Raw genomic sequence first — 25,359 nt, forward strand, 5'->3', positions numbered from 1 at the left:
ATATGCGGCCCTCTTCCTGTATAGCGTTAGAAAAATCTCGTTTACAAATGGAATTCGTTGCAAGCGCTCGTTCATTGTTTTGCGTTAGAAAAATGTCGGATATATAAATATTCTTTAGATGGAAAATGTGCGAAAGTTCACTTAGCAAGGTATTAACGTGAGAACTGCTTGCGACGTTATTCGGTGTGCGTTATTTTCTATCACGAGGAGAACCGTAAGACTCGCGCTTTGATTCTCCCCTTTTGTTTATAAAAATTTCACATTAAAAAAGAAAAAAGTGTTCTCGTATAAAAATGTCGGATATAAAAGTATATGTCGGATCTTAACGCGTTACGAAACCTCACTCGGCACTGTCGACGCGGATTTATAGTGATATCACTCGTGCATAAATTACTTTGTATCTCCTGCGTCTCGCGTTAATTTAGATAGACAACGACAGGCAGTTTGCATTTCGTAATTAATACTTGTAACGATACTTCGTACTATTGTCTCGGCGTTGCAAAATGCAAGAGCGGAATGATCGTTGTTGCGTCTCGTGATCGAACGAATAATTGACCTACAACGTACAACACCGTACATTAAGATTATCGTACTAGGTTTCCCCAAGATTACGCCCATACATTAACTTTCTGTCTAACCGGAAGTTTACATTCGTACGAGGGTCAAGCGAATGTGCGCAATGTTATAAATTTTCTAAATACCCCCAACGACCAACAACGAACAAAGGTTAACAATTTCAGCTTTCGCCTGCCAGAGAGCGAATAATATCAAAAATACGCAACAAACCTATAACTTCCTTTTTGTGCACTAGTCATGAAAACGGTACAGGAAATCGAACGGAAAGAAAAGAAAAAAAACCGAATTTACTAGTGAACAAATCATTTTACGTAACCTTGCATTAAGCTCCCCAGTAATTTTACTAACGTTTCTTAACATTAAGGAGACTGTCACGGTATCGGGTGGACACCAAACGTGTAAATATTTTTTCAAAACACTACTGCTCGCTACTCCACAAAGAGTATAACGCAGTCTTAACGAGACCCACGCAATTCATTCGCCTCGTATTTAGCACCATTGCAATAACTTATGCAAAATGTCATCGAACCTTTATGAACTCTTTGCACGGATACCGATGAAGTATATGCTTGTTCGCTCTGTTCGTCTTCTCTAGAAAGAGAATACGGTCCATGGTTCATCTACATTTGTAATGGTCCTGATAATGACCATAGAAAAACCTTTCTTCGCAATTGAAAGATTCCTTCAAGGTTCCTATTAGAGACCGAGGAGGATACTCTGCCATCGATAAAAGTCGAGCCTCTCCTGGGTATTGAAAATTGAATTATAACTCCAATTCATCGGCAGTTCGAGATAGCCTATGGTTGTCAATGCGTCTTCGTTGGCTACGTCGTACGGCGTCTGCTCTTCTGTAGGGTTCGGATCGGAGGCCAAGGAGAATGTCTTCCAAGGCACCGTTGTACACCTCGTCCTGCTGCAACAGCTTCTTCTCTTGAACCAGCCTCGTCTTATTCTTCAACTCGTTTATCACCGCATCCTAAGAAAAGAGAACGAATTTATTGTTCCAAGTAGGTCCCATGTACTTTCACTATCGTAATCGACTGATCCTAACCTCAATTCGTTACACATTAGTTTCACGTTTTACTACAAATGGAAGACACGATCTCTGCGTGTATCTGCTTGTACCGAAGCAATATTAAGGCAAACCTATGTCGCTGCAATCGTTACGAGAACGGTAGGAAAAGTACTTTCTCTCAAGCAACATCAATGCAAGCTTGTACATGCCGCTGCACTTTGCCTTTGATCGATGACGATAGATGAGGAATTTCCCTGATGATGGTCGATGATTTCTTATGTTCCTAATGGAATGGCATTTTTATTCGGTGGTTTGCCTGACTTGGCAAAGTGTAACGTCAACACGATTGTGCAAGGTCGGATGGAAAGTATGACCAAGATTGGCGAGAGAATTTCTTTGCACCATGCATGGACCGATGTGAAACAGTTACGTTGTCTTCATCAGCATATTCATTATTAAATATCAAGGCGAGAATTTTGTTATCTAAACATCGAGATGTGAATGGATTGCAAGATAGTTCAATAGTTTAACGATAGCCAAAGTTAACACCGGAAGTACGTGGTCGAGTTTAGGTGGCAATGCATGCCCAATAATTGTGCGAGTGCGCCATCGAAAAAAACGGTTAGGTATTACATGTCGATAGGAGGAAGTGAGTGAGGAGAGACTTACATGTTGTGAAGTGTCTCTACATTGTTACGTTCTGAGCTCCAGTTCATTAAGGTGCCGGTGTAACAGAGTCTTGTTCGTGTTACAGCAAAATTTCGGTGACTTTAAATCCAAATAAATATGCAACAAATAAGAAAACAGTCGTACGTGAGATACGAGGTAATGGCTAACTCGAGGTACTAAAGAAACGGCACTCTCGTGGGTTCACACGTCTAATCAGCGTAGTAATTGCCATAGTCATGAGTGTATCGGTGTAATCGGGCAATTATTGATCCCTGTGAAACGTCATGCTACCTCACAACATGCAACGACTTAGTCAATGGGCCTTTCGTTCGACCTTATGCTACCAAGGAATTAAAACCGATGTGGAGCTGTGGCTTGAATGACTTTTTAAATAATTTCTAATCAATTGCAAGAATCCGACAGTGTATGTCTTTGCAAATAATTGGTATGATAATGGATGCGGTAGCATGTATGGATGTCATGTGTTATGAGAAGCATGCACGTGTTAAATGGAATTTCAGTGAAACATTCCAGTTTTGTGATAAGTATTGAGTGAGATTGATTTTTTTTTTTTATAAGTAATGCTGATTCCACCAAAACGTGTTTTTATCTGGAGTTGACTCATAAGTCGTAGTACTAAATTAACGGTGACTTGATATGGACAGACACGCCGAAAGGTAATGTATAACGAATACATAAATTAAGCACTGATGTTGAGAGAGAAAAGCTTCATTAAAAAAGAAGAATTTATGCAACATAATATATGTAGCATTGACTTCATAATGCAGTATCAAGTAGAACAAAAAAGTACTGTTTAAAATAAATATAGCACAAAGTAACTAGCTAAAAACTTAACGTTGTACACTGTATTTATTTACGCATGCATAGAATAATTAAAGGAAACTCGATATATGCCTGTAACAGAAGTTTCCCCCTTCGTCTTTAATAGCAAAAAAAAGATAACTTATGCAGCACTAAAAGAAATAATTGCTTCCCCCATTGAATTATTTATACCACGATTAAGTGACATCAATTGGCAATTACATTCAAGAATGTGTCCTTCCCAATTTAATCAACACATAGAACATAGAAATATTGAAAGTTATTTCACAGATTTATAAGTCATGCTAGATGTAAGAGTGCCGTGTTACAAAATATCAATGCCGATGCTTTGATATAAAAAAAGGAACTTATTGTTACTCATAGTGAATTAGACGGTCTGAACTGTATATGCATACCTGTTGCTTCTTTTGGTTTAGTTTATTTCTTTTGACGACTTCCTCTGAAGTATTCAGAGCTTCCGCTGCCGCAGCCTCCAGCCTTCGTCGCTGTTCATTTTCCAGATCCGCAGCCTGTACATATGTACATTTCTCAGGTAAGCGACATGATAGAGACCGACGAGTTGCAAGTAACTATCGCCAGCCAAGTTTAATCGTCGTTGAATTACCTTAAAGGCCCTTGCAAATCTGACGAGAAGCGAGAAGAACGTGTTCGCGTCAGCCTGTCTAGGACTCTCGCCGAAAAACTCGACGCATTCGCGGAAAGCTTCTCCAGCAGTTCGAGCGTCCAGCTTTAGTCGCCGCAACTTCTCCTCGGAATTGTTCAAGAAGTCGCGCAACACCGTATTATGCTTCTCCTTTCCTCGGAGCTCGAATTCCTTGCGAACGAGGTCCATGCCCTTCTCCAGCTCGTGAACGTCCGTGGTAATGTTCTCAAGAGAAACTGGAGTCAACATACGATCAATTTATGCAAAATACACAAAATGGGCAATTGTTCGGCTAGATGATAAAAAAAAGAAAGTTAGGAGTAAGAGCGTACCAGTCGCCGCCTTGTCGATATACATCAGCTCGGATTCGAAGTTGATAAGCTCTGGGAACTTGAGCCTGATAGTCGCCACGATGTAGTGCAAAAGGCACATTCGTTTGTCGGTCGACTTGGTGTCCAGCAGAGTGTCGAGACTTTGCAACTTGAAGCCGTAAGCAGGGCCGCGTTTGCTGCTGTTCAAGTAATTACCGAAAGCTAGGATAATCTCCAGGACGGCTCTCAACTTCTTCGAGCTCTTCACGGAGCTCGACGCGGATATCACAGCGTGTATCTGAGGGGTGATAAGATGCAGATTGTCGAAGAAATTCCCAATGTAGTTCATGATAGACAATTTGGTCGATATCCTCTCGACCTTGCCGAGTTGCATGAGGAACTTGTCCTCCTCGGTCAGGAGGTTCACGTTCTTTTTCTCGATGATGTACTCTCGGTAACTCTTGATCTGAAACGACGTTTGCATTCCCATTAGCGTGATTCCAACAAAAAAAGGTCCCTTAAGGAACAGATATTTATGAAAATAAATTCCGTCAATCGAAGTGGCAGGAAATTACCTCCTGATCCGTAGGCACCATGCGTTGTAGCAGCTCGACGTTCTCGAGAGAGAGGATTTTCAAGTCGAGAGCGTTCACTGCCATGATCACCTTCTCCACAGGCATCTCCATTTTTCTCCGCGATATTGCTGAAACCGCAAGCGGCCGCGTTTTACAATCATTTCCTACGTGCAATAAAGACTCCACTTTCCACTCGCCGTAAGTTTCTACGGTACATTACCACGCCGTGTAAAACGAGGGGAAGTTGACGAGGCACCGGCGTTGGAAATTCCCCGGTTCATCGATCATATCAAGGAATAATTTTCCCCTATACGCCTGTGTGAATGATTACAACACTTACCGATATTTCGAAGCCTAGTGTGCTCCAGGAGTGAAACGTTCTCCGGTCTCTTGAACCTCTTGCTAGGGAAGCTTTGAAGACCGTCGATCTCGTTGTTGCCGTTCGCTACGTGTCCTCCCAGACCAATCTTGAACCTCTCCTCGAAATCGGAGAAGTCGATGTAATTGTGCAGACGATCGTCGTCCAGTTCGTTGAATATGGTGCCCCGTACCTGGTTCGGCTTAAGGGCGATCCAGTTGAGCGTTGGGAGTTTGTACTTGGTTTGTACCTGCACGTGAAACATTCACATTTGATTATCTCGCAGCCTAAAGGTGAATCGCTTGAGATGCAGGTTTTCCTCTGACTGGAATTAAGTACCCGAAGTACACGCACCTTTCGTTTAATGGTCATCGCACCGTCCGGTGCTTGCATCATGCCAGCTGGAGGTGGCGGAATCGGTGCAGGAGGTGGAATTCTGTGGTCCCCGGGTGATAAAGGAGCCATCGGTGGTGGAGGTGGACAAGGTGGTGGCGGAGGTGGTGGAGGAGCCGGCGCAGCCGGAGGAGCTTCGTCCGCGACCGGAGATGGCATCGACGTCATCGACGTTTCGTTATTCTCCGACGTGGGCGAATTCGTCGCGGATCCGTTGCGAATACTTCCGCCTGAAACGAATCGAATTTCAATAAAATATCTTCTACACCAATTTTTTTTTTTTAGTGCACCGCGACCGTCGTTAACACCTACCCGACGTTCCCTTCGCCAGAGTTCCGGTGAGGGTCTCCAGCTCGATGATTTTGTTTTCCAGGACGCTCTGTCTTCTCGCCGAGTCTTGTCGCTGTCTCTTCAAGGCGGTCAGCTCCTCCTCGACTAGTCTTCGAGCTTCGAGTGCGTCCGCGTATTCCACCTTTATCGCCCCGAGCTCCGTCTCCAATTCCGCCAACTTTGCCAAAGACTCTCGTTCCAGCTCCGCCATCCTGTCATGGGCCTGCGTCGAATCGAAAACCCCGAGTTCAGTAAAATCTAAAATATCACTCGCGAGCATCGAGGTACGTGATTTTCTTATCGCTTACATGACCGAGCTCGTCCTCTAATTCGGCTACTTTTTCTAGAGCGGCAGTCTTGGTTTCGCTGTCCTCCATTAGGGCAGCTACGTCGAACACATTATCTAGGTAAGCCGAGATTTGAACCTGAAATCCATATACCATAAACGGGGCCATTACTAATCTTAATCCACCATGGATTGAATGCAGTTTCGTTCTTAGTTTCATTCCGGAAGTTATTCGGCCTTTACTCGCCTGCAAATCTTCGCTTTCGGTGTGCCTGAGTTTTTCAAGGTACTCATCAAGTCCTAACTTCGTGAATTCGTACTGCAAGTGTACCCTGAAGTTCATGTCCTCGACCGAATGGACGACAATGTTCACGAACTGCATGCACGCCACCATAAACTCTATATGAAAACTATCGTATTGAGTGAAGTACGCCATCAGCGTGGTAAATCTTCGTCTCTCGCAGCAGACCTCCTTGAAGTTGTCGAACGCCGAGAGGATGATCTCGTGTCCGCCCTTAACCAGACAAATTGCGGCGAGGAGCTCCAAGACCAGAGCCTTTGTTCTGCGAACCCGAGGAACGATTACACACTGTCATTTAAAGAAATGGAGAAGCAAACATTCTTTCCATACCAGACATCAAGTTGGCCCTCACCTCAGACTTTTATGAATCAAGCTGAGAGCGATGCAGTTTATCGCCTCCCGATGCTGTATCACCATATTGAAGCCATACTGCAACGAATGAGATAAACGATATCAACCACCCGTACTCAGATTCTCAGGTTTGTATCACGAGTGCCGTTTAATTTTCGCGCGGCGCCACGGTGGCGCTGCGGTCGCGCCTCGCTAGTCGAGGGCGATTTCTTTTGCATAACGTATTTTCTCCCTAGAAGGGACAATAACTCCAATAACTGAGCTCCTTGCCGTAGAGACGGAACGATCGTTCACCTTATTATTCATGATGGCGCGCATGCACAGTATACAGACGTGGATGTCGTCCTTCGCCTCTCCCATGTTAAGCCGGGCGACGTGTCTCGATCTCCTCTTGACACTGGGGCTGTCTTTGAGGGCGTGCAGGGGTGGCCTCAGACATCCGTTGTTAAGGGGTGAGCCATCGCCGGTTGCACCTATCGTCGCACCCATTTTTAATACTCTCTTTCCTACCGTCCTAATCGTCCCGAGACCGTGTTAAAAGTAATACCGACTGGCTTGGAGCCTCTCCTCGGAGCTGGTGGTCGACTCGTGAAGCCGCTGCTCGTGCCGCATCATCAGCAGCCTGAAGCTGAGGTAGTCTATCAACGCGTCCAGTCCCTGGTTCTCCTCGTCGAGGAATTCCCTGACCCATCTGGAATGGAGAAGGCAAACAACAAAATCAGAGATGCGTCGCGGAATACGAGTGCTTCTCGACTTACGTTCTCGCGGCCTTGTTCCATTCTGCGGATATGTAATACACCCATCCCTCAATTAACGCGGTAAATTATAACACATAGAAGTTTTAAAAGTAACAAGTGTATACAGTAACGTCGTTATTTTTTTTTTTTCTCTGTTAAGCTTTTAGAAGTAAATTCGTATTTCTGAAACTTATATGCGCTAGCTTTTGATTTCCAATATCTTTTCTTTTGTCCTGACAGACTTTGTTTACGGGATGTTCATTCGCGTAAATTGAGGGACGGGTGTATGGATTTTTCAAGTCCTAGTAAAAGTAGCCCAGAGACATAGCCCTCTCGTTGTACTTACTCGATGTGGTTCGTGCGCAAGGATATCTCCAAATCCCGAAGGACTTGCGTCGACGTGGACTCCCCGACCATCTTCCTCTTCTGGAAGAATGTAAGAAAACGATACGACTGTGTAACGATTAGTAACCGTCTCGGGAGTTCTCCTTCGGTGGTGCTCGAAATAAACGAGAAATAAAAAGGAAAAATCACCCCCCTCGTCCAGACTCGGTTACTTGCCGGATTGAATTTATATCGGTATCATTACGCATCATTCAAATCATTCTCCATTATAGACGAGACTCTTACTCGATGACTCCTGGATGCCTTGGGGTCGAGATAGGTCCTCAACTTGGCCAGATAATGGGAGGGTGGGTCCTTCGCCTGTACCCGCTCCTGCAAGCAATATGATTCTCATCACCGGGAAGATTATCTCGCCTACCCGAAAGCTAAAGGAAGGCCCGACATCTCTCAAGCCGAGAAAAATCTACGCCATCCGTCCGAGTAGTTGCCCCACATCGCCGGCACATTTCCCATCCTCTTATTTCTCGGGCGATCCGGCGAATCGGTAAAAAATTCGGACCCCTCCCGGGCGGCGACCCCGATTCGCAGAAGGGACTTAGATACGGATGAAAGGGACGCTGCGAATTTTTTTGCGGCCCCTTGTCTTGTATCGGATAATAGCACGGCTTGCATTACATCCGTCTCGCGTTACAAGGCGTGCACGAGGGGCGCATCCTCCGCCGGGACCGAAACGCGCTTTAAACGACCTCAAGATTACCGTTAGACGAAATAACATCGTCAAGACATCGTAGCATCCTCTCGTCGCAAACTGAAAAGTCCTATCGAGGAATCCGAGGGGTTCTTACCGAGGATTTTCTTTAATTACGTTCAACGATCCGAGGGGCAGCTCGGCGTTCGGCCGCCATCTTGCCCGGCAGCGGTCGGAGAGATGAAACGCAACGTTTTCCCTCAAAGCGCGCGACCCTTTCGCTGGGCGCGTCTTTTGAAGGCGGCGCGGCGGCTCGGTAAACTCGCATTCTGCCCATACATTCTGCTCCCGTGCGTCGTTTCGCCGACCACGGCTTAGGCAACGACTAGACCGGCTTTGCTCGGCACACTCGCCGGTGCAATTTCCACTCGAGACGCGACCCTCTCCCGGCGCTCGAGTCGCGCCCGACCTAACCTCTCCGCGTATTTCCAGGGATAGGCGGATAACCCGATTCCAGGGGGCGCCCGCCCGTCTCGGGTTTTCGCGTTCCTGCGGCCTTTCCGCGTTCCGCGGCGGTCGAAGCCCGTCCAATGGACGCCTTCGGTGCAACGACGAGGTGCACCCGCGCCACCGATCAAACGTAATCGCGCGACCTGCCGTAAGAGGCGCTGAGTCCGTTGGACTAATGGCACGTGACCTCACGCCCGGAGAAAAAGGAACGAGATGTCGCCCCGCTGGAATAACCCCCGGGTGGATTAACGAGCACGTGACAGGACGGCCTGGAGAAAAAGGAACGCAGGACCGATTAAGAGTCCGGCAGATGGAACGTGGCCTAACCTCCAAAAAGCGCGAGAAACTGCCGGTCGCGGTCCTGTACGCAACAACGAACACCTGAGATTCGTAACCGAAGTCGATCGCGGCGACTCTGGTGGGCAAAAGTCTCACTAAAGCTGACCCCTCGCTTCACGGCCGAAAATTCGTCGGATTTTTCAGAGAAGAGAGACGCATACGGAAAACCGGGTACTTTGTGTAAGATAAGGAAAGAATGCTATCTGCTATATATCACCGTTAGATTAAGAGTGATGGAGAGATATGATTACAGCGCCGTCATTCGCTGGCTAACGTATTTATCGAGCATCAAACGTTCGTATTCTTCTCTGACGGTGTCGACGGTTAGTTCAAGCAGCGGCCGCCGGTGGCGCCGCGGTCGGCGGCGCGACACTTTCGCCGCGTTTCACGGACACGGTCGCGCAAAACAGGGCGAGCATGGGAATTTAAGTAATTCGCGTGTAATTACGTACGATTGCGAGCGCTCGCCCCGACCACGGGCATTACGTGTACGCCGGTAACTCGAGGCGTATCGACTCGTAATGCGCCGTCGACGCAACGATTTCGCCGCAAAGTGTAGGTACACAAAGCGAAGTAGGACGCTCAGGAAATTGGTACGGGAAGATTAATCTTCGAGAAGTGGACAGCCTTAGAGGGAGTCCTCGACGATTTTCCCTATAATCGGGTCTAATACACGTGACGAGATCTTGTCGAGGCTACCACCGAACGTAACGACATCATCGAGGGTGATGCGATCGCTTTCGTAATCGCTTCACTTTTTTTTTAAGGCAAAAAAGGAGGTAAACAGATATTAATACCGTGTCGTACGACCGGGACGATGTAATCGGCCAACGATAATTTTCCGCTCGGTGATTACTTTATTTACATAGGAATGCGGCCGAGCTCGGGCATACATTGACGAGGATAACGTCGTCCCGATAACGGAAATCATTAGAGAATAAATAATAAAAGAAACGCGGACGACAATTTTATTCACGAGACCGACGTGAAAAATTTCATTTCAGGTCTTGCACGTCATTACTCGAGAGTGTGCCAAGGACTTCGAAAACCACGAGATCACCCGAGTCATTCTGGACCCATGGCAGTGGACATGTAAACAGGTGCACACAATCAGGCACATAGAGTAAAATTGTAAGATACAAAGATATGAATTTCTTAAAGAAGACCCGATTAGTGCGATATATACGCGAGGGCGTTAATCTCACTCACTTGATCGCAGATGATGTCCCATTTTTTCTCATTGTCGTACTGCTTCAACAGTTTCGCCTTGTCCGGCGGCAAATCCATGGAGGCCTGGAAAAGTAAGCAAATGGTCAAAAAACAAAAATAAATAAGAAACATCGTTCCTACTCGCATAAATGACGTAACAATAATTTTTACAGCCGCGGCCGATTATGCTAACCAAGTCCGTGGGTGAGTTCGAGCGACTCCTTTGTGCAGAGAGCATCGGGTGAGTAATCTTGGCTCTCCCCGAAGAACGTTATTTTTTATTGGCTCCAAGGCCCCCGCGGGAATTGAAAGTAATGGACGAAAAATGATCCGAGTGACTCGTTGGAGCGCGACTCGGCGTACCAGACGCTCGTCGGCCACGGATGAGTCATTCCGAATAGAAATTGCCTCTCCATCCGTGCAACACTTAACTATTGTATTCAGACGTTTCCTCATAGATTGTGCAACCGCTGTAACAGCCGCAACCGCCGCCGAATATTAAGCGGCGTGGAAAAATTAAATCGCGGACGGACCGCGCGCGAGTAATTACGGGCCGCGTATAAACGGAATATCAACGAGCGAGCCAAGACACACCGGCGGAGTTTACGCGGCTCGTTCCGCGGTGCTATTTAATTATTAAACCGCACTATGGCCCCGACTTCCGGGAAGAGCTGGAAATTACAACGTGGCACTCGCCGAGCAAAGCGCAATTCACGCCTACCAAGTTTCTCCATTTCTTTTCGCCGCGTTTCCGCGTTATCCAACTCCCGGAAATTCCGCCAAAGAGTTGGGCCTCGATTCTCGAGTTTATGCGGATATTCCTTTTTTTTTTCGCACACGGGTAGATTCGCATGAAAAATGTTGTACATGCAACTGTCAATTTCGCGTTGGAAAGTTCATACGAATTTTCGCATAAAAAATATCGCAATGCCGCGAAGTCGCGTTATTGATCAACGTTTGAAAGTTGTATATGAACCCTTTCATTTTCCCATTGGAAAGTTCATACGAATTTTTTTTCCCACACGAGTAGATTCGCATGAAAAGTGCACATGCAACTGTCAATTTCGCGCTGGAAAGTTCATACGAATTTTCGCATGAAAATTTTCGCCTTGCCGCGAAGTCGCGTTATTGATCAACGTTTGAAAGTTGTATATGAACCCTCTCAATTTCGCATTGAAAAATTTATACGAATTTTTTTTTCCCACGCGAGTAGATTCGCATGAAAAGTGTACATGCAACTGTCAATTTCGCGCTGGAAAGTTCATACGAATTTTCGGATGAAAATTTTCGCCTTGCCGCGAAGTCGCGTTATCGATCAACGTTTTAAAGTCGTATACGAAACTGTCGATTTCGCCCGGGAAATTTGATCGTGTGAACGGATCAGATTCCTGGACTGTTCAAATGACCCAAAGGAATTTTCGCGTTATTCCCGACGGTTGACGTTACCGTCATCGTCGCGAACGGTTTAATTCGATTCAGCTCGTTACCGATATGAACGAAGCGGTGGACACGAAATGAACGGACGAGGCGTGGCGTAGGTTGCGACGCCTTTCCCAGGAAAATCGTCGACGAGCCGATTACGACTTCCTGGGTTTCCTTCCCCCCCCTCGATCTCTCGATCGTTTCTAACCCCTTGCGATAACGGTTTCAGGGGTCAGAGATAAGCAAAGCGGCTCGGTAACCGGACCGGACGTTTCATCCCATAAAAAGCCCGGTCGAGTGCTCGCGGCGAAGAAAGCACTCGCACAAGGATAGGATATCCAACGAGGACGGTCCGTGGTTCGCATCATAGAGCGAGGGAATAATTAACGCAGAGCGGATGCGGAAGCCACGAGGGCGTGACGTCACTTTACGCCGATGCATATGCCGGCTGAATTGGCAAACCGGACTCTTACCGACGAATGGCATTTGTATTTGTATCCGCGTTGGATTTTGGCCCTACATCGAGCCCAATACCAGTTTTTGTTTTTGCCCAACGCTACTGCAATGCCTCCCCGACGGTCACCCATCCAAGGAGGAGCCGCGCCCGACGTTGCTTAACTTCGGTGATCTTACCCCCGGAAAAAAAAAAAAAAAAAAGTGAATAAATTTAACTCGGTTTCTAACTTGAACATGGCAAACTCGATAAGCGAGTTCACTGTATTTCATATAGAAAATGCGCTGAATTTACTATGTTTTTTTTTTTCTCCCCAGTGTACGGGAACCGGTGCAACGAATCGATGGAGCCAAGGGAAATTCGAAGGAGAGGACGAGCTACTTTCGTCGAAACGTTTCCGGCACGAGATGCAGGGTGTGCCTCCGATAGGTTTGCTGACGGCATCGGGAGCGTCGCGATTGCGTCGTCATATGCGAACGGCATATGGCCGAGTGGAGGCGCCGCCCGAGAGCGACGAGCGTTGAGAGTATGCTGAATCTTCCCACTGATACTGGCTGGAAGGAGCGATGCGTCAAGTCGAGTACTTCAACTCGGTAAACTCGGGTCAAGCCACGTATTCGCGGCAACTCGAGTCATTTTTATCGTAGCTTAAGATATCGGGATGAATGAAACTAGTTACGAGGGTAAGAGCGAGATGGAGTAACGAGGGTGAAGACGAGACCCGGTTACTCGTATCGAGATAACGACCTCGTGTACTCGAATCGGTGATATTTCCAAGTACACTTTTATTCTCTAAACAGTCAATAGTCCTCTTCCCGCGAGGCTGAATCAATGCGGAGGCGTTTCTCCTTCCCTCACCGAGTTGTCACCTCGAGTCGGGAAAGTACTCGACTAGTAAGGTCACTAATTGAAAGACGATTTACGAGTTAACGAGACAAAGATATCTTTCCCCGATGAATTGGGAGACGCTTTTGCAGAATGATCTTCCTCACTTTTTTTTCTTTTTTTTCCCCAGGACGTCGTGGAACCGATAACGCCGCTGCCTCCTCTCGTCTCGGTACCCAGGTGGCGCTCGGATCGACGCGATCCTTTCAATCAACTTCGGCATCCTCTTAACGCCGAGGAAAGATTACTCCCCGAGAGGAGGATACTTTGTAACTGCGAGCCTCCCCGAGGAGAGGGAGAGTGACACAACGACGCACCCAGGGTATCCTTGGGTTACGCCGTTGCGTACGCGCGTACCAGATAGGGAGCGAACTCGGCAACGAGCGGACCGGTCGGACACCTCGATTGCGAAAACGTCCGTCAATGAGGTTCGTTGAACCGCCGGTAAGACGGCGGTATCGGAATACGACCGGCGAAGGGGGGGGGGGCAACCTCGTATTCCATCCCAAGAGCACGAGGTTCAAACGAGGAGTTCGGGTCGCTGATATCGTTAAGGCCCAGGGCCACACGGGCGTGGATTTCGACGTCCGTCGTGGAAGTACATCATGACCTACCGTAATGGTTCCGCGGACAACGTGCGTCGCTTTTATTATAATACGTCCTTCGGAACGAGCGTCGTCCCAACGTCTGTTTCAACGTCCTTTGTGGAAATATACAATGACCTAGTTTAGTGAACCCAGGAACGACGCACGTTACCTGCGTCAAAATACAACGCCCGTCGTACCGCACGTAGTTTTTGACATTCGCGTGGCCGCGGCCTCAGGCCGAGGCCACACAAAAGAATCGTCTCAATGTCCGGCGTTACGTTTGTCGTAAAGGTCTTTTATGACCTATTGTGCCGGTAAAGTACAACGTCCGTCGTAACGCACGGCAGTTTTTACGCTCGCGTGACCTCTGCATAAGTGGGACCGATAGGAAATTGGGGTTGAGGGCAAGTCCGCGACTTTAGGCTGAGGCCGCACAAGCATCTTCTCAATGTCCGTCGTTACCTATGTCGTAAAGGTATATCACGACCTATTGTGTCGGTGAAGTACGACGTCCGCCGTAACGCACGTCGTGTTTGACGCTCGCGTGACCTCTGCATAAGCGGGACCGATAGGAAATCGGGGTCGAGGGCCCTGCCGGAAAATTCCGATTTCCTCGCGAGAGCAAGTGGAGGGGCCTACCCTCCAAGGCGGTCGGCACTTTTTCCGACCCGCGTGTGTAAAAAGCCACCCATGGAGAATATCGACGCATATCCCCACAACACGTCCACGCACACAAAACGGACGGTCGAGAGTCGGACGCGCTCCAACCGCACCCAGGTTTACTGAGCGTGATGGACGGCGATGGGCATCCCGGGGGGGGACGCGTCCGAGGGATGGGCGCTCCCAAATTTATGGAAGGGTTCGCGGGAATGCTCTTGAAAGGCTCGTCAGGAGCGTCATTGTGGTGAGGCCCGTTAGCCCGTTTTGTGTTACGGCAAAAAGTAGTCCGTCATCGTCGAGCCACCGATACGCGGGGACCCTCGAGTGGCGTTTCCACGAGGCGGGGAGCTTTTTAAGCGCCTCGATAATGGCGGCCCATCCTGGGGGTGGATCGAGGGGCCGGCGATCATTACCCTGCTCCTACCCCACGGGCTACGATATGAACGAGCCCGGAAGAAATCGATCGTTTCGACGAAAAAAAACAAAAAAAGTTGCTCCATTTGTACCCGCAGAAAATGATTAGATCGGTTCAATCAAAAATTTGTGCCAATTCAACCGTAGACTTTACCCCACGGACCGTTATCAAAAACGACGAACGGAGAAAAGGGATAGCCTTTGACCCGGTTCCCCTCATCCGTAGGTTCCTCGGAGGAAGACAAAGGGGGTGTCTTGAATGGCGGGGAGAAAGAGGGCGCCGAAACGTGGCTCCCTGCCAAATGGCGAACACGTGCAGTTATTTCTGCGCGCCGGTTCTCCCCGATTCTCCAAACCGTATCTGCATATCGAGCTCGGCCGTGAACTAGGCTGACGTCACGCCGCTACAAACGGAGAGTAACGACCAGCCCAGTTGTTCCGCGCCGTTTCTCAGCCTCTCTTTCCTCTTTCTCCTATCCCTCCTTTTCCTTGGCACTACCCCTCCCAACCTGTTATTCCACGTCTTCTAAATGGACGAAAAATGTCCTTGCACTTAAGAGACTCGGTGCGAACGCTCGTATCGTGTCGGAGAGCATCGGTTCTCGTGGGCTCGTCAAAGTTTAAGAGACGTTGGGCGAGGTCAGTAATTTGGATGGGTGACCGGCTGGGAACAACGCGTAGTATTTCCTCTCTTTTTCTCTCCCACACAAAAAAAAAAAAAAAAAATACTTAGACCAAAATTATCTGGCCGAAATTCAAAAAACGTAAAGAATTGAAGAAATGTTAAGCAACGCCGTTTTGCAACTTCCGAGACCACAACAATGTCGGTTGATCTACCATCTCGAGAGAAGAGGCGCTCTGACCGTGATCGGCCGTGAACCTCCGATCCGGCGAGGTGATTTCCGCTTCCAGAATAAGAACGGGAAGACCGGTGACGAGGAAAGCGCGTTCCCCCCGAGTCCCTTATAAACGGCGCCCCGCGACGCTAAATCGAGCGGAGCGCGTGAACCCGCTATATCGGGACAGGCCATAACTATCGCCTATTAATAGAGGACATTAGTTACGAGGGTGTGGAACAACCCGACAACGAGGATCCCTCAGGACCTCGATTTACCGTACCCCCTTTCCCCCTGGACACGATGGATCCGAGTCGGCCCTCTTCGCCATCCCATTGTGGTGGTCTTTCAAAGTCCGAAAAGCATTCCGTGACTCATGAGCCTCCGGTACGTTGGTGTAAATTATTATTAGCGGTGGATATCAAAGTCCACCGAAAAGCAAGATCAGCATGTATAGGTACTTTTATTACAGAACACCGGACTGGAGTTAAGCGACCTACACTCTCTGTCCTCCTACCTGCTGACGATAAAACTGCAATCGGTTGACTCACGGAGGATAAGATTAAGATGAGACAGCCACACCATGTCATGTACTCGTGGCGATGTTCGGGATGAAATGGCAAATGACTTGAAAATTCCAAATCCGGGGAGAAATGTAATCAAAATGTGAACTTGACATTGCGAGAGAGGACTTATCTTTCGTTTCCCCTCTACCCGCGCCCCTTTTGGAGTGCGTCGGACGGTTTATCTCCCTCTCACCGGGACTTGTTCCACATTTTCCTCCCTACATGGAGAAATGAGTTCAATCAGAACCAGGGCCTCTGTGTAAAGCTCGATTTGCCCCCGTCGGTCTAATACACGCCCTGTGCATACAGATACCGAGCCGATGCGGAACTAATACCGTACATACGAAACTCACCCGTAACGAGTGTCCGTGAATCAACCGTACTCATATCATGGGATCGACACCCCGTCACGAATTTCATATAAAAATAATTCCGCCGTTTAAGCGTAAAATAGAATAAAATTAAGTCGTTATCGTATTCTCGCGTTTCCGTCCATTTTGTCGTCCACTGTTTCTCGACCCTGCTCTTTGGAGTATCTCTCTCTTCTCGGGCATATCAGAGGAGGGAGGAGCGCACAACGAGACCTCCGGCTCCTCTCTTATTAATCGCGAGTCCTCGCACCGGTAACGACGTCCTCCAAGGGAAACGCGTCCATTATTAATTCGCAACTTCGGCCGCCCTCGAGCGAAGGGGGCGCAAAGGGACGCGCCATGCCGGAATCCCCATGAAAAGGAGAAAGAAGAGGAGAGCCCTCCGACCCGCGCCGAGATTTCTATCGGGGCCTTCCACGGGGGTTGCGAGTCCCTCCTCCACCCCTTCTCGTCCGCCCTTAGGTTGCGCGGCTGTTCTTTCGGTACTCGCGTTCCCTTTGTACTCGCTCTCGCCCTTTTTCCATTTACCCTCCCCCCGAGGTCCACTTCCTCTAACGAGCTCGGTCGCCAGTTTGTTCATCCGTGCGTGGGCGTGGGCGACACCGGGGTGGAGGGATCCCGCTCTCGGACGGGGCGCAAAGGGGAACCCCTGCGATCGGACCAGAAAATTAATTGCATAATTAATCCGATTGCGCTTCCATTCGGGGGTAGAGGATACCCCAAGATAGCCGCCCTTTGATGTGCCCCGATATCTTCCTCCCCGTTTCGCCTTACCCCTTTCCCCTCTGGGACCGAGTCCCGAATACACGAAATGGAAACATGGAATTCCAGATCTCGGGGGGGAATACTCTCCTCCACCTCCCCCTTCTTGTAACGCACGAACTCGAGGTCGAGGTCGTAACGGTGAGACGAACCCCAACCTCCATCTTCCTTCGTTCTAACGGAAGATAATCGCGATAACGCGCTCGCGGGCGATCTTCGATATCCCGGGAGATATTCTCTCTCCCTACCTTGTACCAGAATCGCGGAACTCCATCTATTCGTGATTTTCTTCATTCCGTTGGAAGAATCGATCGGCTATGTGGCGCAAAAACCGTGCACCGAGCACCCACACTTTAAACTGGAGAACGTTTACATTTCTTCCGTGTACTCAGTTTTCAATAAATTTCGACTCTTCTCCGATGAATCGACGCGTAAAAATTATGCAGACTAGCCCTGTCGGTTGCATATTATTTTTTTTCGAGACTTTCCCGCCGCGCAGAAAATCCTTACGATGTACTACCCCTAATTAAAAATCGATGGAAAGTTACATGCACTCCTACACACCCGACAATCTCATTTTAACTTGAATTAGACGTAACGTTACATTACAAATTTCTTATCGCGGCATAAAAATAACCAACGATCTGGTATGCAAATTTGTATGAGACATTTTTATCGGTGAAATTTTTATCATCTCCGATTAAGTTATCGGAAGTCCGCGGAGTAGATGGGGACCGTTTAGAATATCAAAAACGCCCGACCGAGAGGAGTGAATGAAAAATCCCGGAGAAATCGATCCCGGTGGACGAGCCGTTGCGTTTCAGCGTTTATTTACCTTCGACGAGGGTTCGGAGGGTCGGCGAGGGGGGAGTCGAGAGCCGAAGGGGATGCCGCGCTCAGGGCGAAAGGGCATCTCCTCGAGCTCGGAATCCCGCCACGCCGTCTCCCGGTCGCCGCACCCCGACCGCCCTTCCGGGTGCACCGCCTCTTCCCTAACCTCGTCCAATCAATTTCCCCTCATAACGTCCTTTCCTCTCCGCGGCGGAAAACGGATTACCGCGCTTTACCCTCCCCTGCTGGGTTTCCTACATCCCCGAGACAAAGCTTCCAGAGGGTGGAAAAACCTAGGGAGGAATTAAATTAACCCTTTCGCCTCGAGGCACGACCACGACAGACGGGTCTTCCCGGTGAAGGGCGCCGCGCAGTCTGGCGCCCTGCAACCCCCACCCTGACCTACCCTCTACTAGCCCTTAAGGTGATATGAAAGGGTCATTCTTCATACCGTTCATACCGTTCATACTGTTCGCCGAGGAACGCGATTACGACGCCCGCGTTCTACAGACCTCTTCAATGGACGTATTATTTTTTTGTTTCCTCTCTCTTCAACGCGTCGACCTCGTCATTCCTCCTTCCTCTCGATTTTCCGCCTTTCGCGCTCTCCGCAGCTTCCAGTACCCCGAAACGCGACCGGAAATGGTAAATCGCGTCGCGAGTAATTACCCCTCGACGACGCCGACCTTGGCGGTCTCTCTTTAATCCCGTGATTTTCGCGGATTTTCCTCAGTTTCCGTAGAGCGGAACCGCTCGGGGAAAAAATTTTCCATCCTCGCGCGTTTAGTCGTTTCCTCCATTGTTCCTGCAGTCGCGGTAGTTATCGCTCGACGTGCTTCCTGCCGCGGTTTCGCTCCTTCCCTGCCACATCCTTGGGCATTCCTCGAGCGGAAAATAAGGTCGATCAGTCGTCGAGATTTTCCTTTCTCGGTCCCATCCTCTCGTTCTCCTTCTTGACCGCGAAGGTCGGTCCATCGGTTTATCCAAGGCGTCCGATTTTTCCCGCGGGGGACTTTCCGATCCCCATCCTCGCCAAGGCGGCCAGAAAAAGCAACGGCCGCGTAGGATGTCCTTTTTCTCGGATTTTCGCGGAAGGTGACGCTCGTCATCCAAGGTCTCCCTCTCCTGTTCCCTCGTTTCCCTCGAAGTGCTCCTATCCCGCCGAGCGTGCAATGCATTTCCCGCACTCCCCGAATCATCGAACGTCAGATTCCATAAAATTCTCGAAATAACCACCGGGTCACATCCTTTCAGATTAGATATCCTTATCTCCGGCTACCGGACGTCCTCGATAATTCTAAGAGCCCGGGTAGCAGAATTTCGTCACCGGGCATACCGAAACTAGAGTAGAACTTTCCGTAAACCGGTGTGCTTTGCGAAGTCGTTGCAAATTAATGCAAGACGAAGACCGATAGCATAATTGCAAGGACGCGATTAAAAATCGACCGTGCAAGACCATGACCAAAACCAGGACCGATAGCATAATTGCAAGGACGCGATTGAAAATCGACATTGCAAGACCATGATTCGACCGTGCAAGACCATGACCACCATGGTCCGATCTTGCATTTGCCCATCGCCATCCTGCACGGTGCGCGTCGCACGTTGCACTTGGCCTGCCATTCGGCTATTGGATTACCCATTAGGCGGTGCTTTACCATAAACGCATTGTTTGCAACCCGACACCGAACGGGTCGCGAGTGCTCCATTTTGCCCGTCCCGGCAACGATCTCCCCGGTGCGTTGCCCCTCGCCCCCCCCCCCCNCCCCCCCGGCCCCTCCGGCAGCGAAACCCGATCCCATCCTGGACATGCATCATCGGATGCATCGTTAAATGACGCATGTGCATCGAACGGCTCTTCGCCCGCGAATTCCCTCGACCAGGAATTAAGGCTACGTGAAAGCCATCGACGCGCCTCCTTTCCCCTCGGGAAACTCGTCCACTTTCGAATCGTTGGGGCTAAAGTTCTCGAAAAGCACGTGGCTTGGGTTAATATGCGCAAATAGACCATGGGTTGTACTTATGTTCAGAATTTTTTGGAACCGATAGGAGTGGTCCTTGACGGTAAAAAAAAAATTCCAGACCCCCCGCAACCTTAAGGACGCCTGTGAATTTCCGCTAAAGAGAGGGATGTAAGAAAAAAATCGTCGGACTTCCCGCCGTCGTTCCTGCTCGGAATAAAGGCCCGATAGAATGCAGAGACGGCTCGAAGGACTCTCGATTCGCATCCTCTCCCCGTCGCCGTCCCTTCCAATAATAGCCCATTCTTACGCGTTTATGCATATTGGAGTCGTCTCCGAGGAACCGAGAGGGAGAGAGAAAATAATGAATTCCCTCGGTCCCGGTGTACTACGAGGTGAATCGCAACATCCATTCACGGGGCCTTCCGCCGGGATGAATCATCCGAGTCCCGTCCTCGGGCTACCTTAGTCGGCCGTTTCTCCGAGGTCTTGCGCCACGCTTAGGCGGCTTATTTGATAAAAAGGACCGAGGGAGAGGCGCGCGTTATCGTCGACGTCACCGTCGCCGAAGTCGTTATCACGGAGTGGTCGGCCCGACCGCGTGTCGCGAGACGCACGTCGTGTCAATGGACGTAGAGTACACGAACCCATCAATCGCTTCCCTGATATCATTGCGATCATGATGCGAAAAAAAGAGGAGAAAACAAGGAGCGATCCTTTCTTGATTATTTCTCGATGTGGGACAACCTGTCGCCATTGCAGAATTAAAGAGAGAAAAAAAGAGAACATCCCTTGTTTTCCGTCTCCCAGTGTGGCTGCCGTCATAAATTGGCGTTCGGAGTCCATATATCCTACGTGACCATGTAATGACTATATAATGACCATATCGTAATCACATAGTGACAATATCATGACTATAGAACGCAGACCGCATCAGGTCGAAACGTCCCCGACGGAGTCTCGGACGGTACTGCCGCGAGCGGCGTTCCGATTGGCCGGCTTAGCTCGGCTCGCGAGCGCGCAGGCGCGCGTGGGTGGCGCGAGAGCTGACCTTTGATTCGTGCGCGAGCGAGCCCCGGGTCACGTGACCCTCCGCCGCCGCGCTTATTCACCAGCGATTCACCCATCTCCCTAGACCGGCGACTCGATTCATGCCTCCGTCGCGACGAGACGGTCGGCCTAGCGCCTCGGCGAAATCCCTCGCAACCGTCGTAAATAATCCGAAAAGGCCCGAAAGGCACGGCTGGCCGCGCAGATGGCGAAAATTGCACCCGATGTGCGCCCCGAGCACTTTTCGACGTTGCTCGTTACGGGCTACCACCGGCCGAGTTTACGGTACCTCGTCTTTGAAGTTTCCCCTCGATCGAGCGATAAGCGAAAGAAAAGGGGGAAGGAACCTCCGAGATGAAGAGAACCACGCGAGATCGTTAACTCTTTGCGAAAGGCGTGTACATACACATCCGAGGTTTGGTCGAATATTGCCGGTACGCGCAAAGGAATCTCGCCCTTATGTTCAAATCGTGTGACATGCGATGTTTATCCTTGAGAAAATTATTTCTATCTTTATTAACGCGAGAAGTTTCCCTCGAAAAAGAGAAGAAAAAAAGATAAAAATGATTCCTTCCCGTTTCCAGGTACAGGGCGGTCGAGGGGCCGCTGCGACAACAATGGCGGACACGTTCGGCTCGTGGAGGGCCCGCGTGGGCGGGACGGGCCCGGTTTCTCCCGAAACGGACGATCGATGCCACGTCCGGTCCTCGGGCGAAGCCGCATTCGTTACGAGCCCTCCCCCCTCGAGTATTGCCGCAGGCGTCATTTATTACGAGGACCGTCTTTTTATCGGCGCATCGACGCACTCCTCCGAGGCGTTCCCCATAGGGCGAAATCGTAGCGTTTCCAGGCGGCGCTCGGCTTTCCGGCCGCACTGAGAAGTCGCCGAGAGGAATCTTCCCACGTCCATCGAAGCGTCGGCTGGCCAATCAGCCGCGACTTAATCCGGCGTTCATGCACCCGTGATTCTCCCTCGACTCGTTACGATTACCCGGCATTACTGTTCGCGTTACGATCGGCCGCCTCCCACGATTTTCGCCGAGCGATCGATTTTTCGGAAAATTCCGAGGAGGTCGTTACAAAAGGCCCGAGACATCTCGCGACCCCCTTTCATTCCCGGCCACCTTCGGGCGGGAGCATTTCCCTGGAAATGCGGTGAAAGCCGGCGAAGAGTCAAATTGCGGGGGAAGAAACGGGGAGTGGAGGGAACCCGGCACTTTTGCCATCGCCGGTCGCGAATGCTCGCGTCACGAGACGGAGATTACTCCTCCTCTTGTCTCTCCTCTCGGGAGGAAATGAGAAACAGCCGGTAAGGGAGGAGAACTCTTTGGCCCCGAGTTACCGGGGCGTACGTGCTCGCAAAGTGCACTCACCATTTTCCGGACGACCGACCGTCATTACGGAATCCACGGGCCGGGTTCCACCCCCGGATTAACGTTACATTCGGCGACAAAGCGCGAGTCATATATATATACACATATCAAGAAGTCAAATTGTTTATAAATCTTGCCTCTAAACCGGGTGCCCCGAATAATTAAAAACCTTAATAGATAATTATGGAGGTCCCAACAAAGGTCTTGAAACTGGCGAAATTTCAATTCTCGTGAAATAAAGTGCATTTATCCTAGTCGGAAATAAAAAAAAAAACAGAACAAAAAAATTTTTTCTCGAAAAATGAAATTTTCTGCGTTTCAAGACCTTCGTTAGGACGTCCATAATCCCGTGTTAAGGTTTCGAATCAGTCGGTGCACCCTGTTTGGAGAAAAACGATGTCGAATATCCGTACAGCGGAAGCATACCGTCTAAAGTCTTAACCCCGTACAGGTCAAACCGCCCCAATAATACTTTACGCCGTAAATCCGATTCCAGGCCGTTAAGGCGCTTTCCGATTATTTTTCTCCGCAAGTCGGAGGGCTCCCCACGCAAGAATACCGAAAGCCCACCCCGGCACCGGCACCCTCGGTACAGGAAGAGAGGCACGTATATCCTGTTGTTCCATTCGTCATCGCGGTCCCTCCGTTATTTACGTGCCCGTCCTCGCACGTGCTCGGTGCGACGCTGTGCACTCGAGACCACGTACGAGACTATTTATAAAACCGAGGCTCGATTCGATCGCTCAGAGCGCGGTGCATAAAACCGAAAAAGCCCGATCGACGAGCCGAGCAAATAGATGCCGCTCGCCTGCAACATTTCTCGCGAGATTCAATTTTTTTTTTTTTTCTTCTTCTCATTCAGGCGCAAGCAAGTGCAGACAGAGGGCACATTGACGAGGCATAGGATTCATCGGATGCATCGGATTCATCGAATTATTGGGTGGAATCGAACGCGCACGAGACCGAGGATGACGCAGATCGGGCGGGGAGGAACGAGAGAGAGAGGGAGGGAGGGAGGAGGCGCATACTGCAGAGGCCATTGGGACAGGGCAGAGACTATGCCGGGCTACGGCCGGCCATGGCTCAAGGCATTCATTGTCTCTCCTTTGACTCTCCTCGCCGTGGACCGATCGCCTTAAATATTCCAATCGCTAACATACTCCGAGTTGAATCTACCCACGTTCCCCGAGCACCACGAAATTCGTCCTAATCCTTGCCTAGAGAACGTGGAGTCGATATCACGTGGCCGGGAAAAAGTGAAACCGCCGCGAGGAGGGAACGGCTCGCTGCCGTATATTGCACTTTCCATCTCGGCTTCGCGTCGACCGGCACTCGGGATTGACCTATCCTAGACGATTGTCGACGGCCCTAGACGGGCTCGGAACGGTTTTGAGAAAGGTCATGGTCACTTACCAGGACTTTGGTGAAACGCCTCTCGAGCTCCAGGGCGTCGGGCATGGGTTGCCTGGGCGCGGCGCGCACGCTGCCGGTGCGGGCGTGCGGCCCGGCCAGTCCGATGGCCGCGGAGTTGGGCGCGGGGTTGGGGCCAGGGTTGGGTCCGGGGCCCGGGCCGATGCAGTGTTGCCGGTGCGCGGCCTTCGGCCCGGCGAGGGCCTCGCGCGCGGCCACCGCCGCCGCCTCGCCGGCGTCGCCGCGGCTCTGCACGATCCCCATAGTCCCGGGTCTGGGTGGCGTCCGCTCCGCGGCACGCTACACCGGGGCGCACCACGAGGCGCGGGCACGCGCGGCTTGCCGACACGCGGCCATGCCACGAGAGGCAGCAGAAGCGCCTGGGGAGGCGCGTCGAGACGTCAGCCGAGCCGACTCGCCCTCGTCCTCGGGGCGGCCGGGACGCGCATCGGACCACTAGCCAGGCACGCTAGAATCGTCGCATCCGGCGCTCACGGACTCGGCGCCGCGGCCCTCCGCAGGCCGCCGGGGCGTGCAACAGGTATCGGGACGTCCATCGCGGGACCACTGATATTCCCCGACCGGCACGGGAAGGCGCACTCGCGAACTGCGCGGCACTGCGAGGCGGGGCGGACGGTCGCGTACTGGCGGAGTGTGCACTCGACGGGATCGACGGGAGAGGCGAAGTCACGACGTACAGCGCTCGACGGCCCGGAGCGGACTGAGCAGGGCCATGGAGCGGGAGCGCGGCGACCGGCAGGCGACGGTGGCGCTGCGCGTTACGGCTGTGCCGTGCGATCGTGCCCAGAGGGCGCGCGTCGTCGGTAATGCAGACAGAAGAGCGAAGAGTCCACTTTACGTGGTTACCGGGAATTTCTCGAGATGGCGCCAGGAGTCGGCTCGAGATTAAGGATGTTTTTATTGGATTCAGTTGCGAGGGGATAAGGAGATAAGATAAGAAAGGAGAATGCCTTGCTAGGCATTGGGCAGAATCGAATATGATCGCATCTTGGAGGGGTTTAACCCCTTTGAGCGATGCGCGCGTCCGCCATCTTGGATCGATAGGTAACTTTGGGTCACGTGATCGGCGCTCGATTCAAACTGTTGTTTTTGTGGCAAAACGGTAAATTGGCGTTACCGGGGACGGAGGAAGCGTTTAGAAAGTGAATTCATAGTTCACGGGAACTCTGTATGGTAATGAGCCGTTGCCGAATGGTACCGGTAGAGCAAGATTCGTCGCAAATGTGGATACGCTCAATTGAATTATTTTTTATGTTAAGCCTTGGTGGATTGATCTT

General features: G+C 50.4%; 1 protein-coding gene across 1 annotated transcript; it reads right to left on the reverse strand.

Annotated features, from left to right (window-relative positions):
* Nucleotides 1-1,339: 1,339 nt before the first annotated feature.
* On the reverse strand, nucleotides 1,340-24,764 carry LOC105695668 (formin-like protein CG32138). The gene is made up of 17 exons (XM_012417446.2): nucleotides 24,065-24,764; nucleotides 10,480-10,563; nucleotides 8,019-8,105; nucleotides 7,735-7,841; nucleotides 7,203-7,342; nucleotides 6,946-7,124; nucleotides 6,653-6,729; nucleotides 6,247-6,562; nucleotides 6,022-6,138; nucleotides 5,696-5,936; nucleotides 5,345-5,613; nucleotides 4,973-5,240; nucleotides 4,633-4,760; nucleotides 4,079-4,523; nucleotides 3,708-3,982; nucleotides 3,499-3,612; nucleotides 1,340-1,552 (listed from the first exon to the last, which is right to left on the reverse strand). Exons 1-17 carry the CDS (start codon nucleotides 24,323-24,325, stop codon nucleotides 1,340-1,342), a joined length of 3,321 nt encoding a protein of 1,106 aa, XP_012272869.1. The 5' UTR covers nucleotides 24,326-24,764.
* Nucleotides 24,765-25,359: the final 595 nt, after the last annotated feature.

Source organism: Orussus abietinus, unplaced genomic scaffold, assembly GCF_000612105.2.
Source record: "Orussus abietinus isolate OABI.00-Male unplaced genomic scaffold, Oabi_2.0 scaffold4, whole genome shotgun sequence".
NCBI lineage: Eukaryota > Metazoa > Arthropoda > Insecta > Hymenoptera > Orussidae > Orussus > Orussus abietinus.